Here is a 26,686-nt window from a genome sequence, read left to right as displayed (position 1 = left end):
CACTGACTCAGGCAGTGCATTCCACGCACCAACCACTCTCTGAGTAAAAAACCTTCCTCTAATATCCCCCTTGAACTTCCCACCCCTTACCTTAAAGCCATGTCCTCTTGTATTGAGCAGTGGTGCCCTGGGGAAGAGGCGCTGGCTATCCACTCTATCCATCCCTCTTATTATCTTGTACACCTCTATCATGTCTCCTCTCATCCTCCTTCTCTCCAAAGAGTAAAGCCCTAGCTCCCTTAACCTCTGATCATAATCCATACTTTCTAAACCAGGCAGCATCCTGGTAAGTCTCCTCTGTACCCTTTCCAATGCTTCCACATCCTTCCTATAGTGAGGTGACCAGAACTGGAAACAATACTCCAAGTGTGGCCTAACCAGAGTTTTATAGAGCTGCATCATTACATCGCGACTCTTAAACTCTATCTCTCGACTTATGAAAGCTAACACCCCATAAGCTTTCTTAACTACCCTATCCACCTGTGAGGCAACTTTCAGGGATCTATGGACATGTACCCCGAGATCCCTCTGCTCCTCCACACTACCAAGTATCCTGCCATTTACTTTGTACTCTGCCTTGGAGTTTGTCCTTCCAAAGTGTACCACCTCACACTTCTCCCAGTTGAACTCCATCTGCCACTTCTCAGCCCACTTCTGCATCCTATCAATGTCTCTCTGCAATCTTTGACAATCCTCTACACTATCTACAACACCACCAACCTTTGTGTCATCTGCAAACTTGCCAACCCAGCCTTCTACCCCTACATCCAGGTCGTTAATAAAAATCACGAAAAGTAGAGGTCCCAGAACAGATCCTTGCGGGACACCACTAGTCACAATCCTCCAGTCTGAATGTACTCCCTCCATCACCACCTTCTGCCTTCTGCAGGCAAGCCAATTCTGAATCCACCTGGCCAAACTTCCCTGGGTCCCATGCCTTCTAACTTTCTGAATAAGCCTACCGTGTGGAACCTTGTCAAATGCCTTACTAAAATCCATATAGATCACATCTACTGCACTACCCTCATCTATATGCCTGGTCACCTCCTCAAAGAACTCTATCAGGCTTGTTAGACACGATCTGCCCTTCACAAAGCCATGCTGATTGTCCCTGATCAAACCATGATTCTCTAAATGCCTATAGATCCTATCTCTAAGAATCTTTTCCAACAGCTTTCCCACCACAGATGTAAGGCTCGCTGGTCTATAATTACCCAGACTATCCCTACTACCTTTTTTGAACAAGGGAACAACATTCGCCTCCCTCCAATCCTCCGGTACCATTCCCGTGGACGACGAGGACATAAAGATCCTAGCCAGAGGCTCAGCAATCTCTTTTCTCACCTCGTGGAGCAGCCTGGGGAATATTCCGTCAGGCCCCGGGGACTTATCTGTCCTAATGTATTTTAACAACTCCAACACCTCCTCTCCCTTAATATCAACATGCTCCAGAACATCAACCTCACTCATATTGTCCTCACCATCATCAAGTTCCCTCTCATTGGTGAATACCAAAGAGAAGTATTCATTGAGGACCTCGCTCACTTCCACAGCCTCCAGGCACATCTTCCCACCTTTATCTCTAATCGGTCCTACCTTCACTCCTGTCATCCTTTTTTCCTTCACATAATTGAAGAGTGCCTTGGGGTTTTCCTTTACCCTACTCGCCAAGGTCTTCTCATGCCCCCTTCTTGCTCTTCTCAGCCCCTTAAGCTCCTTTCTTGCTTCCCTATATTCCTCAATAGACCCATCTGATCCTTGCTTCCTAAACCTCATGTATGCTACCTTCTTCCACCTGACTAGATTTTCCACCTCACTTGTCACCCATGATTCCCTCACCCTACCATTCTTTATCTTCCTCACCGGGACAAATTTATCCCTTACATCCCGCAAGAGATCTCTAAACATCGACCACATGTCCATAGTACATTTCCCTGCAAAAACATCATCCCAATTCACACCCGCAAGTTCTAGCCTTATAGCCTCATAATTTGCCTTTCCCCAATTAAAAATTTTCCTCTCCTCTTTGATTCTATCCTTTTCCATGATAATTATAAAGGCCAGGGAGCAGTGGTCATGTCCCCCAGATGCTCACCCACTGAGAGATTTGTGACCTGACCCGGTTCATTACCTAGTACTATATCCAGTATGGCATTCCCCCTGGTCGGCCTGTCCACATACTGTGACAGGAATCCATCCTGGACACACTTAACAAATTCTGCCCCATCTAAACCCTTGGAACTAATCAGGTGCCAATCAATATTAGTCTGATGGATGTTTACAAGATTATGATCAGTATCTTTTTTCCATGGTTGAAATGTCTCATACGAAGGGGCACGTGTTAGAGGTGAGAGGGGTAATTTTAAAGGAGCTGTGAGAGGCAAGTTTTTTTTAACACTAAGAGTGGAGGGTGTCTGGAATGCACTACCGGTGGTAGAGGTAGATTAGGGACATTTATGAGGTGTTTAGGTAGGCAGATGAATGTGAGGAAAGTGGAGGGATATGGACATTGTGAAGGCAGAGGGATTAGTTTAGTTGGCTATTTGATTGCTAATTGAATTGGTTCAGCACATTGTGAGCTGAAGGGCCTGCTCCTGTGTTGTACTCTTCTATGTTCTCTATTCTGTTATGGGCAATGATGGCATATCTACGGAGCAACAAATCAGCTACTAGAAAGCAAGAGAAGTATTTCAAACAAAAACAAAAAATAGGAGATGGGAGATCAATAAGATAACAGCTAGAAACTCAAAATAATTGAGCAAAAATTGATTAAAGTGGATATACAGAGCAACAGTGGAGTAATTTACTTACTAACAGAACACCTGGGGATTGAGTGCAAGTATTTTTTGGTAAACAGAATCTGATGTGATTAAAACTTCAGCTATTACTTTGACAATCCACATCAGATTGTCAATCCTTACTTCTTTGATTTATGGAAAAAGGTCTGATTTGCTAATTCCCTAGAATTTATTTAGAAAGTCTGTGAAGTGTAGTAAGCCCTTTAATCTTTTCACGAAGGTCCAGTAGAATTTAGGTCAAGTGTTGAGAGCTTGATCCCACCACGTGTAATTGTTATCCATCATACCAGTTAGTGTAATGTTTTACAGAGCCAGCTATATGATTAAGGTCTAATTCCCACAACCATCGGTAAAGACTTTGTACTTTTCCTCCTGTGACTTCATGGGTTTCCATCAGGTGTCCTCCCAGATCCCAAAGACACATGGGTCAGGGGTAAAATTATAAAGTAGTGATGTTGAAGGATGTGGTGGGGTGTGTTCGTGGTTGGTGGTGTTGGTCAGCCTTACTGTTTGGGGAAGACTTCTGCTATATACTATGAAATCTGTTGTTTTACAGTGCAAGACATAAAAATTATTGTAATTTACAAAATAACTATATATTGCTAAAGAAATGAAATAACAAATTAATATTCATAGACCGTTCAGAAATGTGATAGTGAAGACTGTTCCTGAAACATTGACCATGGGTCTTCCGGCTCCTGTATTTCCTCCCTGATAGTAGTAATGAGAAGAGGGCATGTCCTCAGTGGTGAGGGTCTTTAGTGATGAGAAATTGGTTTATTATTATCATTCTACTGGGATACAGTGAAAATCTACTTTTCTTTTTTGCATGCCATCTATTCAGATTATACCAAACATAAATATATTGAGCTAGTACAAGGGGAAAAAACAACAAGAGAGTCCAGAATATAATGTTACAACTACAGAGAAAGTGCAGTGCAGGCAGAAAATACCTTGATGATTGAGTTGGTAGAAGCAACATGAAAACTTATTTTGCTGCCTTATTACTTCTAGGATGTCAAAAAAATGTATTCACAATTTTAACATGCGGGGTTGTAACAGCCAATTTGCAATTGGTCCTGGGTTATTGTTCACGACCCTAGGAACCCTTATTATGGACACATCCATCATCAAAGATTCTCACCACCTGAATTATGCCCTCTTCTCATTACTACCACTAGGGAGGAGGTGCAGAAGCCGGAAAATTCACCCTCAAAGTTTTTGGAAAAGCTTTTTACAGTGATTTATTTATGCCTTGCACTGTTCTGCTGTCACAAAACAACAAATATCACAACTGGTCAGTAATAATAAACCTGATTTTGATTCTTTATGAAGAATACTTATGTTTTATATTTTAACTGGTAATTGACTTATTATTGGCCTGTACTCACTGGAGTTTAAAAGAATCAGAGGGATCTCATCAAAACCTATTGAATATTGAAAGGCCTAGATGGAGGGGACATGGTGAGGATGTTTCCTATTGTGTGGGAGTCTAGGACTGGAAGGCCTCAGAATAGAACAGAGAGAAAGAGCAATTTCTCTAGCCGGAGGTGAATCTATGGAATTCATTGCTACACATGGCTGTGGAGAACATGTCATTGAGTATATTGAAAGTGGAGGTTGATAGGTTCTTGATTAATCAAGGTGTCAAAGGGATGGGGAGAAAGCAGGGAAATGAGTTTGAGGGATAATAAACCAGTCATCATGGAAGGGTGGAGCAGACGCTATGGAATGGAAAATCGGCTCCTATATCTTATGGTCTTACGATACCAATGCAGAAAAAAAAGTGAAAAGATTTTGGTTTCACTGTCACCCAGACAAATCATTCCAAACTTAAGTATCTTGAGTAGGACAAAAGGAGAATAAAATCTGCCGATCATGTAGAAGCAACTCAAGGCATAAATGCATTAGGTCAAGAGGTTCTGTTGTTGTTCAGATCAAACATCAAAACAGGGAAGGAATATGATCTGAGTGAGTTTGACTGTGAAGTGATTGTTGGCTGCCAGATTGGGTTGTTTGCGTATCTCTGAAGCTGCTGATCTCCTGGGATTCTCACACACAATGGTCTCTAGAATTAACAGAAAATGGTATGATAAACAAAACTCAGCTAGTGAGCAGGCATTCTGTGGGCGAAAACACCTTGTTAATGAGAGAGGTCAGAGGAGAAGGGCCAGACTGGTTCAAGCTGACACAAGGACAACAGTAGAAACAACGATCACATGTGAGTGGTAATAAACCTGTTTCTAATTCTGATCCTGTCTATGCCGCACGTGTTCTGAAATCTATTTAAGTGTCCCAGAACGTTTATTGCAACAAACATCTTGCCAGATGAATACTGCATCTGCGGTAGAAAAGTGATGGCTGATGACTCAGGCTAAAACCCTACATCAGGAGTGACACTGGACAGGGAATATGGCTGGTATAAAGAGGAAAAGAGAGGTAGTGAGGCAAGAGTCCCAACCAATTGATGGATGGACTGAGGAGCGGATGTAATGTGGCAGGCAGGTTTATTGGATATCAATTGCACCAAGACTTGATTACTAAAATAGGTTTCTCATCTTAGCACTTGACACACCTCTGCCTCTTCATAGTATATTTGCATGTCTCTGGATAATTTATTTTAATTTATTTATTCACTTAGCGATGCAGCACAGTAACATGAGGTCATGGGTTAAGGATGAAAGGTGAATTATAAGGGAGAACTTCACTCAGAGGGTGGTGCGAGTGTGGCAGAAGTGGTGGATTTGGGTTTGATTGCAGCACTTAATAGAAATTTGGACAGGTACATGGATGGGAAGGTTCAGAAGGCTATGGTCCAGTTGCAGATCACTGAAAGCAGGTAGAATAATAAATTAGCATGGATTAGTTGAGCCAAAAGACCCATTTCCATGCTGTTGTGTTCTATGACTCTGTGACTCTCATAAGTTCAAGGAACCCATGACACCCAATTACACCTATGTGACCAATTAACCTACTAACCTGTATGTCTTTGAAATGTGGGAGGAAACCGAGGACATGGAGGAAACCTACAGTGTCATGGGGGAGAACGTACAAACTCCTTACAGATTGTAATAGGAATTGAACCCGGGTTACTGGCACTTTAATAGCGTTACACTAACTGCTGCTCTACCATGTTGCCAGTGAAGTTCTATTGCCACGTTACCTCTGCAAAATGGTGGTGGGAAGTCCCATGATGCTCCATTGCCAGGACTGACGATACAGGTCAGTACTGCGTGACCCTCCAGTATGTGGCCTGCGACACAGGTGTACCGGATCTTATCCCCAATGTTGAATCTGGTTCCGTGCAGAACTCCTTTGGGAATCACTCCTGGATTGCCACAGGTGTGGCTTGGCAAAACTAGGAAAGAAAAAAAAATACAAAGAGACACATCAGTGATGATAACTTATCGTGAAAGTTAGATCAAAGGCAGTTGGCACTGCAGAGTCATCATCTTGAAGAAAGATCAATAATGGGCAATACGCTGGCTGTTTGAAAATAACTTCATGTAATTCAGTGAGTAAACATCATATTTGCTAAAACAAAGTCCAACTGTAATAGTCAGGCAGGCAGCCATGGCATTTAAACAACCAGCCTACCTTGAACATAGTATGGGTGCAATCACTCAAAGCAAGAATGACACTTGGTTCTCCTGAAGGGCTATCTATTGGTTGACCTTACTGCAATGGGTGACCCTAACAGGAGCTAAGTGTCAGATGGCTAAATTCCAGGCAGCATCACACTCGGGATCTCAGGAATTCACAAGCCTCTCCACCATGACAAGGTGATGATCCTCAGTGTGGTAAACCATATATATGTTGTAACTGGATTAACTGCCTGGACACACCCCTCTGCTGACTGCCCCTGTGGCTCCTCCCACAGATTCCTGTATAAAGGTGATTTTGTCTTGTCCCTCCCCCTCAGTCCAGGGGCAGACACTCAGCATGGAGGTCATATTGTACAGCGAATAAAAGCCTTGCAGTATTTTACCCAACTTCAGTCTTTTGGAGTTATTGAAGGTGCTTCACTCAGAGAGGAGTTTGAACAAAAAATAGTACAGCAGATGGACAGGCCCTTCAATCCACAAAACCGGTCTTGACCACAGAACAAATATCCTCCCCTTTCTCTGCTTGTTCATGTGACGGTCTAAATACTCCTTAAACAATGATACTGTATCCACTTTCACCACATCTCCTAGCAGCATGTTCCAGGAAGGCTTCTCATCTGTCACAAGACAACAAATTTCAAGACATACGTCAGTGATAATAAACCTGATTTGACTGACTCTGACCCTGGCTCTGTGCTCATGTACACCGCTATCAGATCACCCTCATTCTCCAACTTTACCTGAAATAAAGTCATAGTCTACACAGGCTCTCTTTGTAACTCAGTCTCCTAAATCTAGACAACTTTCAGTGAATCTCTACCTCAGTTCATCAGACCTTAAGACAGACCATTTGGCCCATTGAGTTTGTTCTGCCATTCAATCATGGCTGTTCGTTTTCACCCCTCTTCAGCCCCACTTCCCAGCCTTCTCCCTGTAATCTTTGATGCCGTGGTCCAATCAAGAAACACCAAGCTTTGCTTTAAATACAAACGTACATCCAATGACCTGGCCTCCACAGCTGCTTGTGCTAATAAATTCCACAGATTCACCGGCCCCTGGCTAACGCATTTCTGTTTTAAATGCACGGCCCTCTATTTTGAGACTGTGCAATGGGAAACATCCTTCCAGTCTAGACCTCTCAACATTCAAAAAGTTTCAATGAGATTCCCCCCCTCATCCTTCTAAATTTCAGCGAGTACAGTCCCAGAGTAATCAAACATTCCTTGTATGATAACCCTTTCATTCTTGGAATCATCCTTGTCAACCTCCTCAGTACGCTCTCCTATGCCAGCACATCTTTTCTAAAATGAGGAGCCCAGAACTGTTTACAACAAACTAGATGAGGCCTCACCAGTGCCTCATAAAGCCTCAGCATCACATCCCTGCTTTTGCAATGAAGGCGAACATTGCATTTGCCTTTCTTACCAACGACTCTTCCTACAAGTTAACCTTTAAGGCGTTCTGCACAAGGATTGCCACGTCCCTTTGCATTTCAGATTTTTGGATTTCCTTCCCATTTAGAAAATAGTCTGTACATTTATTTCTACTACCAAAGTGCATTACCGTGCATTTTCCAACATTGTATTTCATTTGCTGCTTTCTTGCCCATTCTCCTAATCTGTCTCAGTCCTTCTGCAGCCTACCTGCCCCTCCACCTACCTTCACATCATCTGCAAATGGGGCAACAAAACCATCTATTCCATCATCTAAATTCCATCTCTTTTAAGAGACTCCTGGAGAGGTACATGGAGCTCAGCAAAATAGAGGGCTATGGGTAACCCTAGGTAAAGTAAAGACGTGTTCAGCACAGTTTTGTGGGCCGAAGGGCCTGTATTGTGCTGTAGGGTTTCTATGTTTCTATGTTCCTAAATTATTGATAAAGAGCATAAAAAGAAGTGGTCCCAATAATGTATTGAAAGTATCCTGTCTGGTCTAGGATATGTCTGCTATGGCAATTCAAATGTGCTGGGACGTAAGAAGCTGCAGAGAGCAAAAGACTCTGCCCAATATATCATGGGCACAGTTCTCCCCACCATCAATAGTATATACAGGACTCTGCCCAATATATCATGGGCACATCTGTCCCCACTATCAATAGTACATACAGGACTCTGCCCAATATATCATGGGCACATCTCTCCCCACCATCAATAGTATATACAGGACTCTGCCCAATATATCATGGGCACATCTCTCCCCACCATCAATAGTATATGCAGGACTCTGCCCAATATATCATGGGCACATCTCTCCCCACCATCAATAGTATATACAGGACTCTGCCCAATATATCATGGGCACATCTCTCCCCACCATCAATAGTATATACAGGACTCTGCCCAATATATCATGGGCACATCTCTCCCCACCATCAATAGTATATGCAGGACTCTGCCCAATATATCATGGGCACATCTGTCCCCACCATCAATAGTATATGCAGGACTCAGCCCAATATATCATGGGCACATCTGTCCCCACCATCAATAGTATATGCAGGACTCTGCCCAATATATCATGGGCACATCTGTCCCCACCATCAATAGTATATGCAGGACTCTGCCCAATATATCATGGGCACATCTCTCCCCACCATCAATAGTATATGCAGGACTCTGCCCAATATATCATGGGCACATCTGTCCCCACCATCAATAGTATATGCAGGACTCTGCCCAATATATCATGGGCACATCTCTCCCCACCATCAATAGTATATGCAGGACTCTGCCCAATATATCATGGGCACATCTCTCCCCACCATCAATAGTATATACAGGACTCTGCCCAATATATCATGGGCACATCTCTCCCCACCATCAATAGTATATGCAGGACTCAGCCCAATATATCATGGGCACATCTCTCCCCACCATCAATAGTATATGCAGGACTCAGCCCAATATATCATGGGCACATCTGTCCCCACCATCAATAGTATATGCAGGACTCAGCCCAATATATCATGGGCACATCTCTCCCCACCATCAATAGTATATGCAGGACTCTGCCCAATATATCATGGGCACATCTCTCCCCACCATCAATAGTACATACAGGACTCTGCCCAATATATCATGGGCACATCTCTCCCCACCATCAATAGTACATACAGGACTCTGCCCAATATATCATGGGCACATCTCTCCCCACCATCAATAGTATATGCAGGACTCAGCCCAATATATCATGGGCACATCTGTCCCCACCATCAATAGTATATGCAGGAGGCACTGCCTCAAGAAGGCAACATTGATATTAAAGTTCTCCAACATTCAGGCCATGGCATCTTCTCACAGCTACCAACGGGCAGGAGGCACAGAAACTCGAATTCCCACACAACCAGATTCAAGAACAGCTACTTCCCTTTAACCATGTGCTTCTTGAACTAAGCAGCACAACTCTAAATATTCCGTCAGTACAGCAACACTGTGACAGCTTTGCATTGATATGTAGTTCTAAATTTGTTTTCTTGTAAAAGATGTGCATAACTTGCAATTTACAATGCAATTACCTATGTTAGAATGTTGTTTATTATCAAAAGCTCTGCCTTTTGGATAATCATTCCAACAGTCCTGATTGAAAAGTTACAGAACCTAGGTAAGCTTCTACAACTGTATCCTGAACTTCCTAACTGGAAGAGCATAATCTGTGTGGATTGGAAATAACATCTGTACCTCACTGACAATCAGCACTGGTACACCACAGGGATGTGCACTTAGCCCTCTCACTCTACACAAGTGACTGTGTGGCTAGCTATAGCTCAAACGTCATCTATAAATTTGCTGATAATATAACCATTGTTGATAGAATTTCAGATGAAAGAACACATACCAATCCTCACAGAGGGATCAGAAGTGGAGAGAGTGATCAGTTTCAAGTTCCTGGGTGTCAAGATCTCTGAGAACTTAATCTGGTCCCAACATATCGATGCAGTTATAAAATAGGCAAGTCAGTGACTATACTACATTAGGAATTTGAGGAGATTTGATATGTCAACAAAAACACTCAAAAACTTCTATAGATGTACTATGGAGAGCATTCTGACAGGCTGCATCACTGTCTGGTATGGGGGTGGGGTACTACTCCACAGGGACGAAAGAAGCTGCAGAGAGATGTAAATTTGGTTGGCTCCATCTTGGATACTAGCCTACAAGGTACCCAGGACGTCTTCAACAAGTGGTGGCTCAGAAAGGCAGCGTCCATTATTAAGGACATCCAGCACCCAGGGCATGCCCTTTTCTCACTGTTACCATCAGGTAGGAGGTACAGACACCTGAAGGCACACACTCAGCGATTTAGGAACAGCTTCTTCCCCTCTGCCATCCAATTTCTAATTGGACATTGAACCCAGGAACACTACCTGACCACTTTTTAAAATTTCTGTTTTCCTGCACTACTTATTTTCACTTAGATAATTTTAGACATAAATATACTTACAGTTCACTGTTTACATTCAATGTTTTTCCTATATTTATTCCTGCTGTCGTAAAGTTCATGACAAATGCTGCTGATATTAAACCTAATTCTGATTTATGACTAATTTAAGTATTCCTCAGCAATGCTGATAACTTGATGCTATGTTCTTGCAAAAATGTGGCTCCAGGGCACATCCCATGCACCATCTATCTACAGGCCATGACACTCAGGGACTAGGGCTATGTTATTTTTTTGGTGACTGTATGTTTTTCTAACTCTGTCCCATGGACAGTCCCAAGTCTGGCTGCAAAAGGAGGAGGTTGGGCATAAGGTCAACAACACCACCCATAAAAAAATCCAGAGTTACAAAAATGCCAACAGAATCTCCAGAGACCTCATCCCTGGGGGAGGAAATATTAATTTGTGTGTTGAAAATGGAAGCCACAATGCCGATCCCAAGGTAGAGGACTCTCTGGCAAGGTGCTGTCTGTTGGCTATGCCCCAATAAGGGTGATGTGTTTCAGAAGAAGAAGAAGCATGCTTTTCTGCAATCATAACTAAATGTGCTATATGTGCCTTGTGTTGTATGTGACTGTCTGTATTGAGGTTTGCGCCTTGGCCCCAGAGGAACATGATACATTTAGCCCACAGCCACAGGCTCCTGAACTGGCATGAACACCTTCAATTGCCACAACTCTGAAATGTTTTTCAACCTAAAGACTCACTTTCAAGGAATCTTTGCAACTCATGTTCTCAGTAGAAGTTGTCATCTTTAGCACGTTATTTGTCTGCATTTGTCTGTTTGTACAGCTTTTTGTAAATTATATTGCATTTCTTTTTTTTTGTGAATACCTGCAAGGAATGAATCTCAAGGTAGTATATAGCAAGGTACAGTGCCTATCTACAGTATTCACCCCCTTGAAAGCTTTCATGTCTTATTGTTTTACAACATAGAATCAGAATGGATTCAAGTTGGCTTTTTTTTTGACGCAGATCAACAGAAAAAGACCCTTTTGTATCAAAGTAAAAATAGTTCTCTACAAGGTGATCTAAATTACAAACATATAACATGAAATAATTGATTGCATTGGTATTCACCCCCTTCATGTCAGTATTTAGTAGATTCACCTTTGGCAGCAATTACAGCCTTGAGTCTGTGTGGATAGGTCTCCATTAGCTTTGCAATTTTTCCCCACTCTCATTTACAAAATGGCTCAAGCTCTGGCAGATGGCATGGGAATCATGAGTGAACAATGCTTTTCAAGTCCAGCCACAAATTCTCAATTGTATTGAGGTATGGACTCTAACTTAACCACTCCAGGACATTAACTTTGTGGTTCTTAAACCATTTCTGTGTAGCTGTGGTTTTATGCTTGAGGTTATTTTCTTGATGCAAAACAAATCTCTCCAAAGTCTACATCAGGTTTTCCCCTAGGATTTCCTTGTATTTTCGACCATAAGACAAAGGAGCAGAAGTCGGCCATTTGGCCCATCGAGTCTGCTCTGCCATTTTATCATGAGCTGATCCATTCTCCCATTTAGCCCCACTCCCTCGCCTTCTCACCATAACCTTTGATGCCCTGGCTATTCAAATACCTATCAATCTCTGCCTTAAATACACCTAATGACTTGACCTCCACTGCCGCCAGTGGCAACAAATTTCATAGATTCACCATCCTCTGGTTAAAAAAATTTCTTCACATCTCTATTCTGAATGGGCGCCCTTCAATCCACAAAACCATCTATTCCACAATCCAAATCATTGATGTACAACGTAAAAAGAAGCGGCCCCACACAGACCCCTGTGGAACACCACTGGTAACCGGCAGCCAACCAGAACAGGATCCCTTTATTCCCACTCTCTGTTTCCTGCCAATCAGCCAATGCTCTATCCATGTATATAACTTTTCCATAATTCCATGGACTCTTATCTTGTTAAGCAGCTTCATGTGTGGCACCTTGTCAAAGGCCTTCTGAAAATCCAAATATACAACATTTGCTGCATTCATTTTACCCTCTATCATCACAAGCTTTCAGGGCCTACTGCAGTGAAGCATCCCCACAGCACGATGCAGCCACCACCATGTTTTACTGTAGGGATGGTGTGTTTTTAGTCTGATGGCTCAAAAGCTCAATTTTGTTTTCATCAAACCAGAGAACTTTTGTCCAGCTGACTTCAGAGTCTCCAACATGCCTTCTGGTAAACTCTAACTGTGATTTCTTGTGAGTTTTTTTCAACAGTGGCTTTCTCTTTGCCGCTCTCCCATAAAGCTGTGACTGGTGAAGCACCCGGGCAACAGTTGTTGCATGCACAGTCTCTCCTATCTCAACCACTGAAGCTTGTAACTCCTCCAGAGTTGTCATAGGTCTCTTGGTGGCCTCTCTCACTAGTCCCCTTCTTGCACGGTCACTCAATCTTTAAGGACAGCCTGTAGATTTGCAGCTGTAATTATTTTTCAATTTCTTCATGATTGACTGAACTATACTCCAAGGGATATTCAGTGACTTGGAAATTTCTTTGTATCCATCTCCTGACTTGCGCTTTTCAATAACCTTTTCGCTGAATTGCTTGAAGTGTCCTTTAGTCTTCAAAGTGTAGTTTTTGCCTAGATGTGTGGTGGTTCGTCCATATTTGACATCGATGAGGACCTCGACACCATTATGATGGTGTTGAGACTAGCGTGTCATTTGGATTTAAGTGGGGGAGAGTTGTGCAGCGTCAGCCTCACTCTGTCTTCCCAATTCCCATCTGGATCCAGTGGCAAGACAGAGTCTAGACGGCTGGAGATGGGACTAGGCACAGTGGATGACCAGGACGTCTTCTGTGTCTTGTCCTGCTCTACACGTTCCACAACGCTTGCAGAGACTGCCTTCTTGACCGTTGGACCTTCCATGGGTCTCGTCTGCTCAATCTGCCGGAGTCTGTCTTCACATGCTGGGATAGACAACTCCCTATCTCACCGAGGGTTTGAGACTCAGCAGCAGCTGGACCTCCAGATATAGGTATATTTTTACTGCAATCAGTTGAAACACCTTGACTGCACACAGGTCTTCAAAAACAGATCTCCATTCAACTAGTTACGTGACTTTTAAAAACAATTAGCTGCACCAGCGTGGATTTGATGTGTCATATTAAAGGAGGTGAATACTTATGCAATCAATCATTTTATGTTTTATATTTGCAATTAATTTAGATCACCTTGTAGAGATCTATTTTCATATTGACACAAAAGAGTTTTTTTTCTCAACGATGCTGGTGAGTTATTAATGGGGACACAGAAATGGCAGGTGAACCAAGTAAGTATATTGCATCGGTCTTCACTGTGTGTATCCCAAAAGTTCAAGTGTGTCAGGTCAGAGGTGACTGTAGTTGCTATTACTAAGGAGAAGGTGTTTGGGAAGCTGAGTGGTCTGAAGGTAGGTAAGTCACCTGGACCAAATAGACTACACGGAAGGGTTCTGAAAGAGGAAGTGGAAGAGATTGAGGGAGGGGTATTAGTAATGATCTTTCAGGAATCTCTAGATTCCGGAAACATCCTGAAGTTGCAAATGCAAATGTCACACCACTCTTTAAGAAGGGAGGGACAGAAGAAAGGAAATTATAGGCCACTTAGCCTGATTTCAGTGATTGAGAAGATGTTGGATTCCATTATTAAGGATGAAGTTTTGGCATAATTGGGGCACATGATAAAATAGGCCAAAGTCAGTATGACTTCCTTAAGAAGAAATTTTGCCTGACAAATCTGTCGGAATTCTTTGAGGAATTAACAGGTAAAATAGGCAAAGGAGAGTCATTGGATAGAAGATTGGCTTACTGGCAGGAGGTAGAGAGTGGGAATAAGGGGGAGGGGGCGCGCTGCTTCTGCTTGGCTGTCAGTGATTAGTGGTGTTCCACAAGGGTTGAATTGAGATTGCTTATTTTCACATTTTATGGCAATCATTTGGAGGCCAGAATTGATAGGAATGAACAGGGAGAAAATTCAAAAGTCAGAGGTGCAAAGGGACACTGGGGTCCTTGTGCAGGACTCCCTAAAGGTTAACATTCAGTCTGAGTTGGTGGCAAGAAAGGCAAATGCAATGTTAGCATTCATTTCAAGAGGCCTAAAATATAAGAGCAACGATAAAATACTGAGGCTTTCTAAAGCATTGATCAGACTCACTTGGGGTATTGTGAGCAGTTTTAGGCTCCAAGTCTAAGAAAAGATTTACTGGCACTGGAGAGGTCCAGAGGAAGTGGATGTGAATGATTCAGGAATGAAAAGGTTAATATTTGAAGAGCATTTGATGGTATGGGCTTGAACTCACTGGAGTTTAGAAGAATGAGGAGAGATCTCATTGAAACCTATCAAATATTGAAGCACCTAGACAGAGTAGATGTGGAAAGAATGTTTCCTATACTGGTTAATTCTCAGACCAGAGAACACAGCCTCAGAATAGTGGAATGTCCATTTGGAACAGAGATTAGGAGGAATTTCTTTTGCCAGGGAGTGATGAATCTGTGGAATTCATTGCCATAGATGGCTGTAGAGGCAAAGTCACTGAGTATATTTAAAGTGGAGGTTGATTGGTTTTTCATTAGTCAGGGTGTCAAAGGTTATGGAGAGAAAGCAGGAGAATGGAGTTGAGAGGAATAACAAGTCCGCCATGCTCGAATGGTGGAGCAGATTTGATAGGCCATATTGCCTAATTCAGCTTCTATGAGTTATCGTCTTACGGTTTTATTAACTCGATGTGTAGAGGCATAGACATAGGGAAGGCTTTGGAGACATGGAGCTTTAGTTCTTCATGCTTAAAATAATTAAAATCATGATGACAAAGACAAAAAATTAAAATTATCTCTTATCTTCTTGCAGATTTACAATCCACATTCAAGTGAACAGATAGAGTCTGACATGAGATCCCAGAACAGTTTCCACAGCGTTAAAGCACAGGAATCCCAACTAATCCCCACTCAAGCATCATTCTCCACAGGGAGCCCTGAAACCCATTTACTTTTAGAAATGGCTTTAGCTCCATGTGGAAATGCTGGAAAATCTATCAAAATCTGGGCCATTGCAGCAATTATCAGTACTAAACTGAATTTTAGATAGCGCCGCAGAGAATCAGAATAGATAGCTTTGCAAGTTGCAATGATTCAAATGGACTTCTGAAGGCTTTGTGACAAGAATAATTAAAATATTACTTTTTCTGATGAAAAGATATGAAACTTTAATACATAGAAACCATAGAAACTACAGCACAGAAACAGGCCTTTTGGCCCTTCTTGGCTGTGCTGAACCATTTTCTGCCTAGTCCCACTGACCTGCACACGGACCATATCCCTCCATACACCTCCCATCCATGTATCTGTCCAATCTATTCTTAAATGTTAAAAAAGAACCCGCATTTACCACCTCCTCTGGCAGCTCATTCCATACTCCCACCACTCTCTGTGTGAAGAAGCCACCCCTAATGTTCCCTTTAAACTTTTCCCCCCTCACCCTTAACCCATGTCTTCTGTTTTTTTTCTCCCCTTGCCTCAGTGGAAAAAGCCTGCTTGCATTCACTCTATCTATACCCATCATAATTTTATATACCTCTATCAATTTGAAATGATATAGAGTTTGTCAGATCTGTAAAATGGCAGCAGTTTTTTTAGCATTGGCCAAAAAAACATTTCATTTGACTTAGGTTGGAAGATGTTTTGCCAATCCCATCAGTATACTTCCTCCTCTCAGCATGTGCACTAAGTATCACAATCAGAATCAGATCTATTTTCACTGACGCATGTTATGGAGTTGTTATTTTGCTGCAGCAGCAACATCTTAAGAAGCTTTTTTACAATAAGAAGTATAAAGAAAATATTCATATCGTGACCACTATATTAGATATCTCCTGGAGTTCAACCCAGATAAGTGTGAGGTGGTTCATTTTGGTAGGTCAAATATGATGGCAGAATATAGTATTAATGGTAAGACTCTTGGCAGTGTGGAGGATCAGAGGGATCTTGGGGTCCGAGTCCATAGGACACTCAAAGCTGCTACACAGGTTGACTCTGTGGTTAAGAAGGCATACGATGCATTGGCCTTCATCAATTGTGGGATTGAGTTTAAGAGCCGATAGGTTCTGTTGCAGTTATATAGGACCCTGGTAAGACCCCACTTGGAGTACCATGCTCAGTTCTGGCCGCCTCACTACAGGAAGGATGTGGAAACCATAGAAAGGGTGCAGAAGAGATTTACAAGGAATTTGCCTGGATTGAGAAGCATGCCTTATGAGAATAGTTTGAGTGAAGTCGGCCTTTTCTCCTTGGAGCGACGGAGGATGAGAGGTGACCTGATAGAGGTGTACAAGATAATGAGAGGCATTGATCGTGCAAATAGTCGGAGGCTTTTTCCCAGGGCTGAAATGGCTAGCACGAGAGGGCATAGTTTTAAGGTGCTTGGAAGAAAGTACACAGGAGATGTCTCGGGTAAGTTTTTTACACAGAGAGTGGTGAGTGCGTGGAATGGGCTGCCGGCAGCGGTCGTGGAGGCGGAAACAATAGGTTCTTTTAAGAGACTCCTGGATGGACACATGGAGCTTAGAAAAATAGAGATCTTTAGATAAGCCCAGGTAGTTCTAAGGTAAGAACATGTTCAGAACAGCTTTGTGGGCTGAAGGGCCTGTATTGTGCTGTAGTTTTTCTATGTTCTATGTAATAGAGTGGCCACTGAATGATCCTATGCTGCTGTAGCCCATCCACTTTAAGGTTCAATTTGTTGTGTGCTCTGAGATGCTCTTTTGCACACCACTGTTGTAACATGTGGCTACTTGAGTTACTGTCACCTTCCTAACAACTTCCTAATAACAGTCTGGCCTTTCTCCTCATTAACAAGGGTTTTTCACTCACAGAAATGCCAGTCACTCACCATTCTTAACACCATTTTTTTGTACTCTCTACATACTGTTGTGTGTGAAAATCCCATGAGATCAGGAGTTTTGCAATACTCAAATCACCCTGCCTGACACCAACAATCATTCCACAGTCAAAGTAATTTAGATCACATCGCTTTCCCACTCGGAATGTTTGGTCTGAACAAGAGCTAAGCATCTTAACCATGTCTGCATGTATTTATGCATTAAGTTTCTGACGGATGATTGGCTGATTAGATACTTGCATTAGGTGTACAGGTGAACCAAATAATTGAGAGTAGATATGTAACTTTGATTTGAGATTTTGCTTTATTGTGAACTATTTCTTCCAAATGTAACTTTTGCAACTGCCCCTGTCATCATGTCTGTAGTAAGCAGGCAATCCGCTACATAGGCTGACGCTCTGCAGTGATGAATTACGCTGTCAAACGCCACAACACCAGAGAGGTAAAACCATTTTAAACTGTCATTATTACAACAACCTTTTCACTTATGGCCTCTGCTGGATTGTGTCTTCTGGGAAAAAAATCTGACACCTTGGAATCATTAAGGTGCAATATTTTTTTCTTCTTTCTGCTTTGAGTCTCTTCCATCATCCAGCAAACAATGCAACAAAAATGGAAAAGAGCGACAGTAAAATCAGCACTGATTTTCTGGAATTTCATTACCCTTATGCTCAACTCACTTGAGGAAGGAAAGTACCAATTTGTTTCTTGCTTCAGTTGTTGGAATTGTTGGATCCATTCACTATGCAGGGAGGGGTAGCATCTCTGGTGAAGGGGCTTATCATGTTCATTCTGAGGTAGCTCTCAGCTCTCTCTTGTGGACCTAAATCACTGTTTGCGTGTAATAGCAGCCACTTCCCACTTCGACAGGCAGACTAAATCTAGTGAGGGTGGCTAGCGGGCCTCATACCCCAGAAAGACAGGGACATGCCTGTCCCAGCATGTGAAGTTAGCTCTGGTGGGTTAGGCAAATGAAATCTACAGTTAGATCCAACAGCCAGGAAGGAGAATCTGCAAAGCTTTGTGGATATGAAATGACGAGGCACAAAAGAAACCGTGGTCATCCACTGCAGCCAAAGAAGATTCTAGTTTGTGACAACCACTCATGCCACTGGACCCGGACTTCCAAGGTCAAGAGAATGGACAAGCCCACATGTAATAGCTTGCCTACTTTAAAAACCCTCTCACACAGGTCTCCTGTCGTCATTGAATACTTTGGACAGCCAGCAAACAAGAAACAACACAGATCTAAACTTTAAAACAGTTATGTGACAGCATTTGGATTGAGAACATCAGGCGCCAATGTTATTACAGCAGAGGAAATTGTTGGGAAGATTCAACATATACTGTAAGATGGCACTGGTGAGACAAGGAGATGTGTTGCAGGCAGCAATAAATATTACATTCTTTTCGACCAAATATAGTTTTTCTAGACTACAATCACTGCAATCTACAGTTGTGCTTTTGAACTGTCTATGCAGCGTAGTAGTTTTGCAGTATCCTGAAAGATTTATTTGGTGAACTGGACTCTCAAAAATGCAGGTACGGCTGTGGCAGCCATTGCTGGAGTGGTCTTAGTGCTGGATTGAAACCTAGGGACAGACTGAAGTGGCAGGACCTGGACCTGGGGGTGGCGGGGCACAAACCGATGTTTAGTCAATTCAAGCACTGGGCCAGATTAAAAAGATTAAGGCCTCAAGTCAGAGGGCAAAAGAGGAAATGGTGTTCAGCTCACTACTCCAGGAGGCTTTACTTGCCTGAGCGCTGAACCATCAGGCTCCTGGACAAGCTCCATGGGTTCACCCTCAGGGACTCCGCAGTTACTGTTCTGTGTATTGTGTGTTTACTTTTTTTGCTTTCACAATTAGTTTTTTTCCCCCACACATTGAATGTTTGATAGTCTTTATATTAATTTTGATTGTATGGATTCTATAATGTTTCTGTTGTTTTGTGGCTGCCTGTAAGATTGAGAAACTCAAGGTTGTATACTGTATACATACTTCGACTGTAAATGTACATTGGACTTTGAACAGCAGAATTCAGATGCATGGAATCAGAACAGTGGTGTAGTTCGTTCAACTCTTTGTTCCACGCAGAGCCCAGTACCCCTGGTGGTACCAATTCAGTCAGCAATTTTTAATTGAAAAACTGTATACTAATCCTGCAAAATCAGCAGCTAATCTTTACTACAGCTTGATAAAATTGTTTTTATAGTGCTGCAACAGTATGAAGGTGAAAACAATCTATTGGACAGCAGTTTCGACTCATTTCTAATTTACAAAACAATTCTACTTAATGAATACCTTGTTCATCAAAAAATCATAATTTATCTTGCACATAAATAATTTCCTCATTATCTTTTTGTGACACTGAAAGAGGCCATTCAGTTCACTGAGTGTATGCCAGCTTTGAAGAGAGTTCTCATCAGTAAAGTACACAAAATGCTGGAGGAACTCAGCAAGTCAGGGGAGTAAACAGTCAATGTTTCTGGCTAAGACCCTTCATCAGGATTTGTGGTGCATGGGGTTTCCATGGAGGGGTCACACCACTTCTGGTGAAGGGACTTGTGTCCATTCTGGGGCAGCTCACTCACCTTTGGACCCCACTGGACTCTCAGCTCTCTTCTGTGGCTCTAAGTAGCTGTTTCCATGTGGCAACACCCACATTCAAAACACCACTTCGACAGGTGGACTAAACCAGGTGAGGTTAGCCAGAGGGCCTCAAACCCCACTGAAATAGGGACATGTTGTCCTGGCATGTGAAGCTAGCTCCAGCTGAGATGGATGTGGAGAGGATGTTTCCTATAATAATGGAGTTTAGGACCAGAGGGTACAGCCTCAGAATACAAGAACATTGCTTTAGAACAGAGGTGAGGTGAACTTCTTTCGCTAGAGAGTGGTGAATCTGAAATAAACTTATTGACATGGACGGCTGTGGAGGCCAAGTCATTCGGTATACTTAAAGCGAAGGTTGATAAGTTCTTAATTAGTAAGGGTGTCAAAGGTTACAGAGAGAAGGCAGGACAATGAGGTTGAGAGAAATACTAAGTCAGCCATGATGGAATGGAACAGCAGACTCGATAGGACAAATTGCCTAATTCTGCTCCTATGTTTTGTGGTCTTATGGCTAACAATGAGATCCAATGGTTCTACAAAACTTTATGGTGAGCAAGGGGTATGACAGGCACAGAAATAGTCACGGTAACCAAGGAAGATCCCAGTTTGTGATGACTAATTATACCACTGGACCTGGACTTCTAAGGTTGAGAGAGAGGAAATGCCCCAGTGCAATAGCTTTTGCACTTTAAAAACTTGCCAGCACAGGTTTCAAAACTATCATCATCAGATACGACAAATCACCTATAAATGCACTACTGTTCTGAAATCATCTGTGTGAATAGCGGCAGGATAAGCGTTTCACTGTACCTCAGTATATGTGACAAAAATAAATTTGCTAATTTAATCTAAGATACTGCTAAAGTTGATTGTTTGACTGATCTATACTGCTGGTGGATAAAGGACAAAAGGATTAATGACTCCAATATTCGTACTGCAGGCTTAACAAGAAATAATGTTTTATCCTGAAAATTAGACAGTAATTTAGCAATGTATGAAAACAGCACACCTTCAATTTCATATGTAATCGACCCAGACAGAGTCATAGAGTACTACAGCACAAAAACAGACACTTTGGTCTGTGCCAAGCTATTAATCTGCCTAGTCTCATCGACACACATCGAGACTGGAGCCCTCCATAACCAAATTTCTCTTAAATGTTGAAATCGAATCCATATTCACCACTTTCACTGGCAGCTGGACCCATATTCTCACCACCCTCTGAGTTAAGAAGTTCCTCCTAAACATTTCACCCTTAACCCATGAATTTGAGTTCTAATCTCACCCCAATCTCAGGGGCTTGGGTAATGAATAATTTGTCAAGCAGATTTCTTCCTTTCTTTATTTAGAGGTACAATGCCGCCTAGCAAGCTGCACTGCCCAACACCCCACCTATTTAACCCTACCCTAATCACAGGACAATTTACAATAACCAATTAACCTGCTAACCTGAAATGTGGGGAGAAACCAGAGCATCTAAAGGAAACTCACACATGCAGAAAAAGGAGCAGGTACAAACTCCTTACAGATGGTACCGGAATTGAAATGTCAACTCAATGCCGAGCTGTAATTGTGTCACATTAACTGCTGTGCTACTGTAGCCAGTTATTCCTCTATTTTTATAAAATCTTATTTCTCATTTCACTGCTCCTTCAATTTTTAACCATTCTTCTTATGATACACTTTCCTTTCAAGTATCCTGTTGGACTTTCCCTACCTTACTGCATTCAGTTCCACCTCGTTTCATTTTTTGTTTTTCAGTTCTCCTGATACCTCATTTTTGAGCTATGCATAACCTTTTTCTTCTTGGTTTCCATTACCCAAATGGGAATTGATTATTGCCTCGGGCAATAATTACAGCCTCTGGTAAATACAAATGTCCAAAATTCAATTGAAAGTGTGATTACATAAACACAGCTGCTGCAGACAACCCTGTTCACAGCACATCACTGGACAGTAGAGAGCCCAAACTTTAGACATTATTAACTATGGGTTGTGTTTGATGGCAGTGACACATGGAAGGGCTGAACGTAAATGTGCACATGTGGTATGAGTGTCCTGCCTGCCTGCATTATTGTGTGGGACAGAAGCTGTAAGGCATCAAGCTGCAAGTCTCTACCGAGGATAGGTAAAAACTGCCTAAAGCAGCGGTCCCCAACCACCGAGCCGCGAGGAAACGATATGAGTCAGGGGCACCTTTCCTCATTCCCTGTCACGCACTGTTGAACTTGAACATAGGGTTGCCAACTGTCCCATATTTGCCAGGACATTCCGTATATTGAGCCAAATTGGTTTGTCCCACAAGGGACCGCCCTTGTGCCGTATTTCCCCCGCTAAGGTAGAGCATTCCTATGAAACCTTTCGTGCCGAAATGGCATAAAGCGAAGAAGCAATTACCATTAATTTATATGGGAAAAATTTTTGAGCGTTCCCAGACCCAAAAAATAACCTAACAAATCATACCAAGTATCACATAAAACCAAAAATAACACTAACATATAGTAAAAGCTGGAATGATATGATAAATACACAGACTATATAAAGTAGAAATAATGTATGTACAGTATAGTTGGGAAGATTAAGCCAAAACCGATCTGTGGAAAAAAAATCGGCACGTACGCGCATGCGCACACAGCTGCTCCGCGCAAGGCTTCATGGTCATGGTAATCTTTCCTGGGGTAAACGTAAGTGTCCTGGATTTGACTGCTACTTTTGTCCCTTATTTGGGAGTGAGAAAGTTGGCAATCCTAACTGTAAAAGACATGTTGAGGTGAGTTTAACCCTACTTGAACACCCCACCCCCCCCCCCGTCGGTCGGTCTGCAAGTCAATATTAAACTGGTCCGCGGTGCAAAAAAGTTTGGGGACCCCTGGCCTAGAGTATCACTGGGGTTTTCCTTGATACTTTTTATGACACTTATTTGGAGCATTGGAGATGAAAAGCTCTGAGCATTGTTAAGGATCCCTTCTGCCCGTCCCACAATCTCTTTGACCCATTACCATCAGGAAGAATGTGCAGGAGCATCAGAACTAGGACCGCCAGACTGGATAACAGCTTCTTTCCCCAGGCTGTGAGACTAATAAATACCCTGCAACCTCTGAGGTCTCATCAGTAGAACAGCATGTTGTTTACTGTTAACCTGTGCTGCACGCTTTCATTTTGAATTATATTTTATTAACTTATTTATGATAATATTTTGGTTTATGTGTTGTGTGTTATATATGTTCTGTGGGTGAACTGTGTTCCAGAGGAACATTGTTCCACTTCGTTGCTTACTTGGAGTCAGATGACAATATATATGAACTTGGAATGAGGAAACAGGAAGAATTTATCATAATTATTTCAACACTGATACAACTTACAGCGTTCCTCACTTTACATTTACATCTTTAATCTTAGAATGTTAGAATGGAGAAATAGACTATTCATCTCACATTATGTTTTTCTCAATAATTAAGACTTATGCAGTGAATGGTAGGGCATTAAGGAGAGTGGCAGAACAGATTTGGATTATAATGTTGTAAACTGAGAAGCAAATTTGCGATGACACAAAACCGGGGGTGTACTGGACAGTAAGGAGGGCTAACAAAGCTGACAACAGGATCTGAACCAGCTGCAATGATGAGTTGAAAGACGTCAGATGGAATTTAATGCAGACAATTAGGACTTACACATTTAATAGTAAGGCACTGAGTATGATAGAACAAAAAAATCTGGGAATACAGATCCATAATTCTTTGAAAGTGGTCTCACAGATAAATAGAGCCATAAAGACAGCTTTAGGCACGCTGGCCTTGATAAATCAATGTATTGAGGACAGGAGTTGGGATGTTATGTTGAAGTTGTACAAGATGTTGGTGAAGCCTAATTTGGAGTGTTGTGTGCGGTTCTGGTCACCTACCTACAGGAAAGAAATCAATTACCTTGAAGGACTGCAGAGGAAGTTTTCAAGGATGTTGCCAGGATACAAGGATCGGGGGTGTAGAATACTACAGGACAGGAGCAGACCCCTTTGGTCTATGCTGAACTGTTATTATGTCCCATTGACCTGCACCTGGAATATAGCACTCCATAACTTTGTGTCTGGTGCCTGCTCTCAACAATAATATTTAATTGTGACAATAAACCTACTGTCGACTGAAAAAATAAAACCTCAGCAGGTTACCACTCTTTAAGTACATCAAGGAATACATTTTGTTGGGATTAAAGCAATTTTCTCTATTACATGAGTTAGCTGCACTGATTCAGGAAGATCTAATGTTCATGATTATGCAAATAAATTATTGAGAAAGCTTGACCCAAAATCTCACCACCATAATTTCAAATGCATTTTGGTCACATTTGCGTGATTATGCCTCAGGCAGAAACTGTTTCATCCAATATACATTCAATGAGGTGCATTTTCTCGTTCCAGTCTTCAATTTACAAATTCCATTAATGACCAGTTTTATCCTGGGCAAATTTGAAGTGATCACTTAAAAATCACATTACACCTTCTAAAACCTTTTCTATCTATGTACTTGCCACACTGTAATTTAATAAGCATATTTTTGAAAGCATTTAAGGAAAAAAAGCTGCAGTTGGATTGATCTGCACAAAATTTACCAAATTATGATCCAGCAAGGAGTTAATCTATGCTTTTGGATTTTCGGTTTACTATTGATAAATCAAAAATCCAAAAATTTAAAGATGTCATTCTAAAGCTTTATTAGGCACTGGTTAGATGTCACTTGGAGTTTTGGGCTCCTTTTCTAAGAAAAGGTATGCTGGTATGGGAGGGAGTCCAGAGGAGCCTTCAAGCTCTTGGACCTGCTGGTTTAATGAGAAGATAACATGTCCCGAATAGTGAGTGTCCTTAGTAATTGATGCTAACTTCTTCAATATCTGTGCAAATGAGTTTCTCCCAGCAAAGACATTTGAACTTTCAGAGGTGTCTCATTAGTTACAAAGTGCTTCCACTATAAATATGTACCTCAAAAGAACCATTTGTCAACCCAGAGTATTGAAATAAACAATGTCATTGTAACTATTGAAAATGTATTGAATTGCCTACTGTTACCTTTCATCTTAAGGGTATTTTGAGTTTGTGGGACTCTACCAAGAGGGTCCACAGGAGGTTTATAAGAATGATTCCCAGAATAAAAGGGTGATCATATGAGGAGCTCTGGGCTTCTACTTGCTCGAGTTTAGAAGAATGAGGGGGGAATCTCATTGAAACCTATCGAATATTGAAAGGTCTGCATAGAGTGGATGTGGAGAGAATGTTTCCTATAGTGGGAGAGTCTAAGACCAGAGGGCACTGCCCCAGAATAGCAGGATGTCCATTTAGAACAGAGATAAAAGCTTTCTTCAGCCAGAGGGTAGTGCCACAGACAGCTATGGCGACCAGGCATTGAGTATATTTAAAGCTGAGGTTCTTGATTTGTCAGGGCATCAAAGGTTACGGGGAGAAGTCAGGAGAATGGGATTAAGAAGGATAATAAATCAGCCATGATGGAAAGGTGGAGCAGACTCCATAGGCTGAATGGCCTAAATCTGCTCCTATGTCTTATGGTCTTATTACTGAGATAAAATGAATACCTTCTCTTTCATACTGTCCAGACAGATCAAGTTGTTAAACAGTGATTTAAGTAGTAGCATTAAACATAATTTCTGGTTCTTTCCCCACAGATACAGCCTGGCATGTTGTGTGTTTCCAGCAATTGTTTTTTTTTTGTTTGTTTCCTGAAGTGTTTTGCTATTGCTTGCCTCCTGAAGTTGACTTAAGTATCAAAGTTCACTGTTCACTGTATCATAACCTTCTGCATTTGCACAACCCCAAATGTTTATGTTGTTCTAGGTTTCCAGCATCTTCTGAATTTCTTGAGTTTATAATATGCTTTCGAAAGTCTCGGATGACCACAGACATTCAGACATTCCTGTGCCTAGAGTCACTTTATTGACATATAATCAATCAATGTATATAAGTCACCTTATGTATTTATATTTATTGTGTTTTTTTATTATTATTTTCTTCATTTTATTGTGTTTTTTGTGTTGCATTGGATCCAAAGTAACAATTATTTTGTTCTCCTTTCCACTTGTGTACTGAAAATGGTATTAATCGATTTAGAATATTAAATCTGACAGGCATAAAACGGGGTGGAGCTCTGGGTAATGAGTAAGCAGACATGATTGGGTGAACAGGGAATAGAAGTGAGCAGAGCACACTATAATAATTGGCCACAATATATAAATTCAATTAAGTAAATAGTGCAAAAAGAGAACAAAAATCATGAAGAGTGTACATGAGAGATGTGTGAACCATCTTAGGCAATGGAATGAACTGAGAGTGAACTTCGAGGGCGCAC

General features: G+C 41.8%; 1 protein-coding gene across 5 annotated transcripts in view; it reads right to left on the bottom strand.

Moving 5' to 3' along the window:
* LOC134341158 (CUB and sushi domain-containing protein 1-like) overlaps nucleotides 1–26,686 on the bottom strand; it is a 2,430,601-nt gene that overhangs the window by 1,283,525 nt on the left and 1,120,390 nt on the right. For all 5 annotated transcript variants that reach the window (XM_063038952.1, XM_063038962.1, XM_063038968.1 and 2 more), the window contains one exon: nucleotides 5,962–6,156. In XM_063038952.1, the coding sequence (XP_062895022.1) occupies nucleotides 5,962–6,156 (195 nt within the window). The remainder of the gene's footprint in view (nucleotides 1–5,961; nucleotides 6,157–26,686) is intronic.

This window comes from Mobula hypostoma, chromosome 2 (genome assembly GCF_963921235.1).
Source record: "Mobula hypostoma chromosome 2, sMobHyp1.1, whole genome shotgun sequence".
Lineage (NCBI taxonomy): Eukaryota > Metazoa > Chordata > Chondrichthyes > Myliobatiformes > Myliobatidae > Mobula > Mobula hypostoma.
This window is presented reverse-complemented; position numbering and strand designations above follow the sequence as displayed.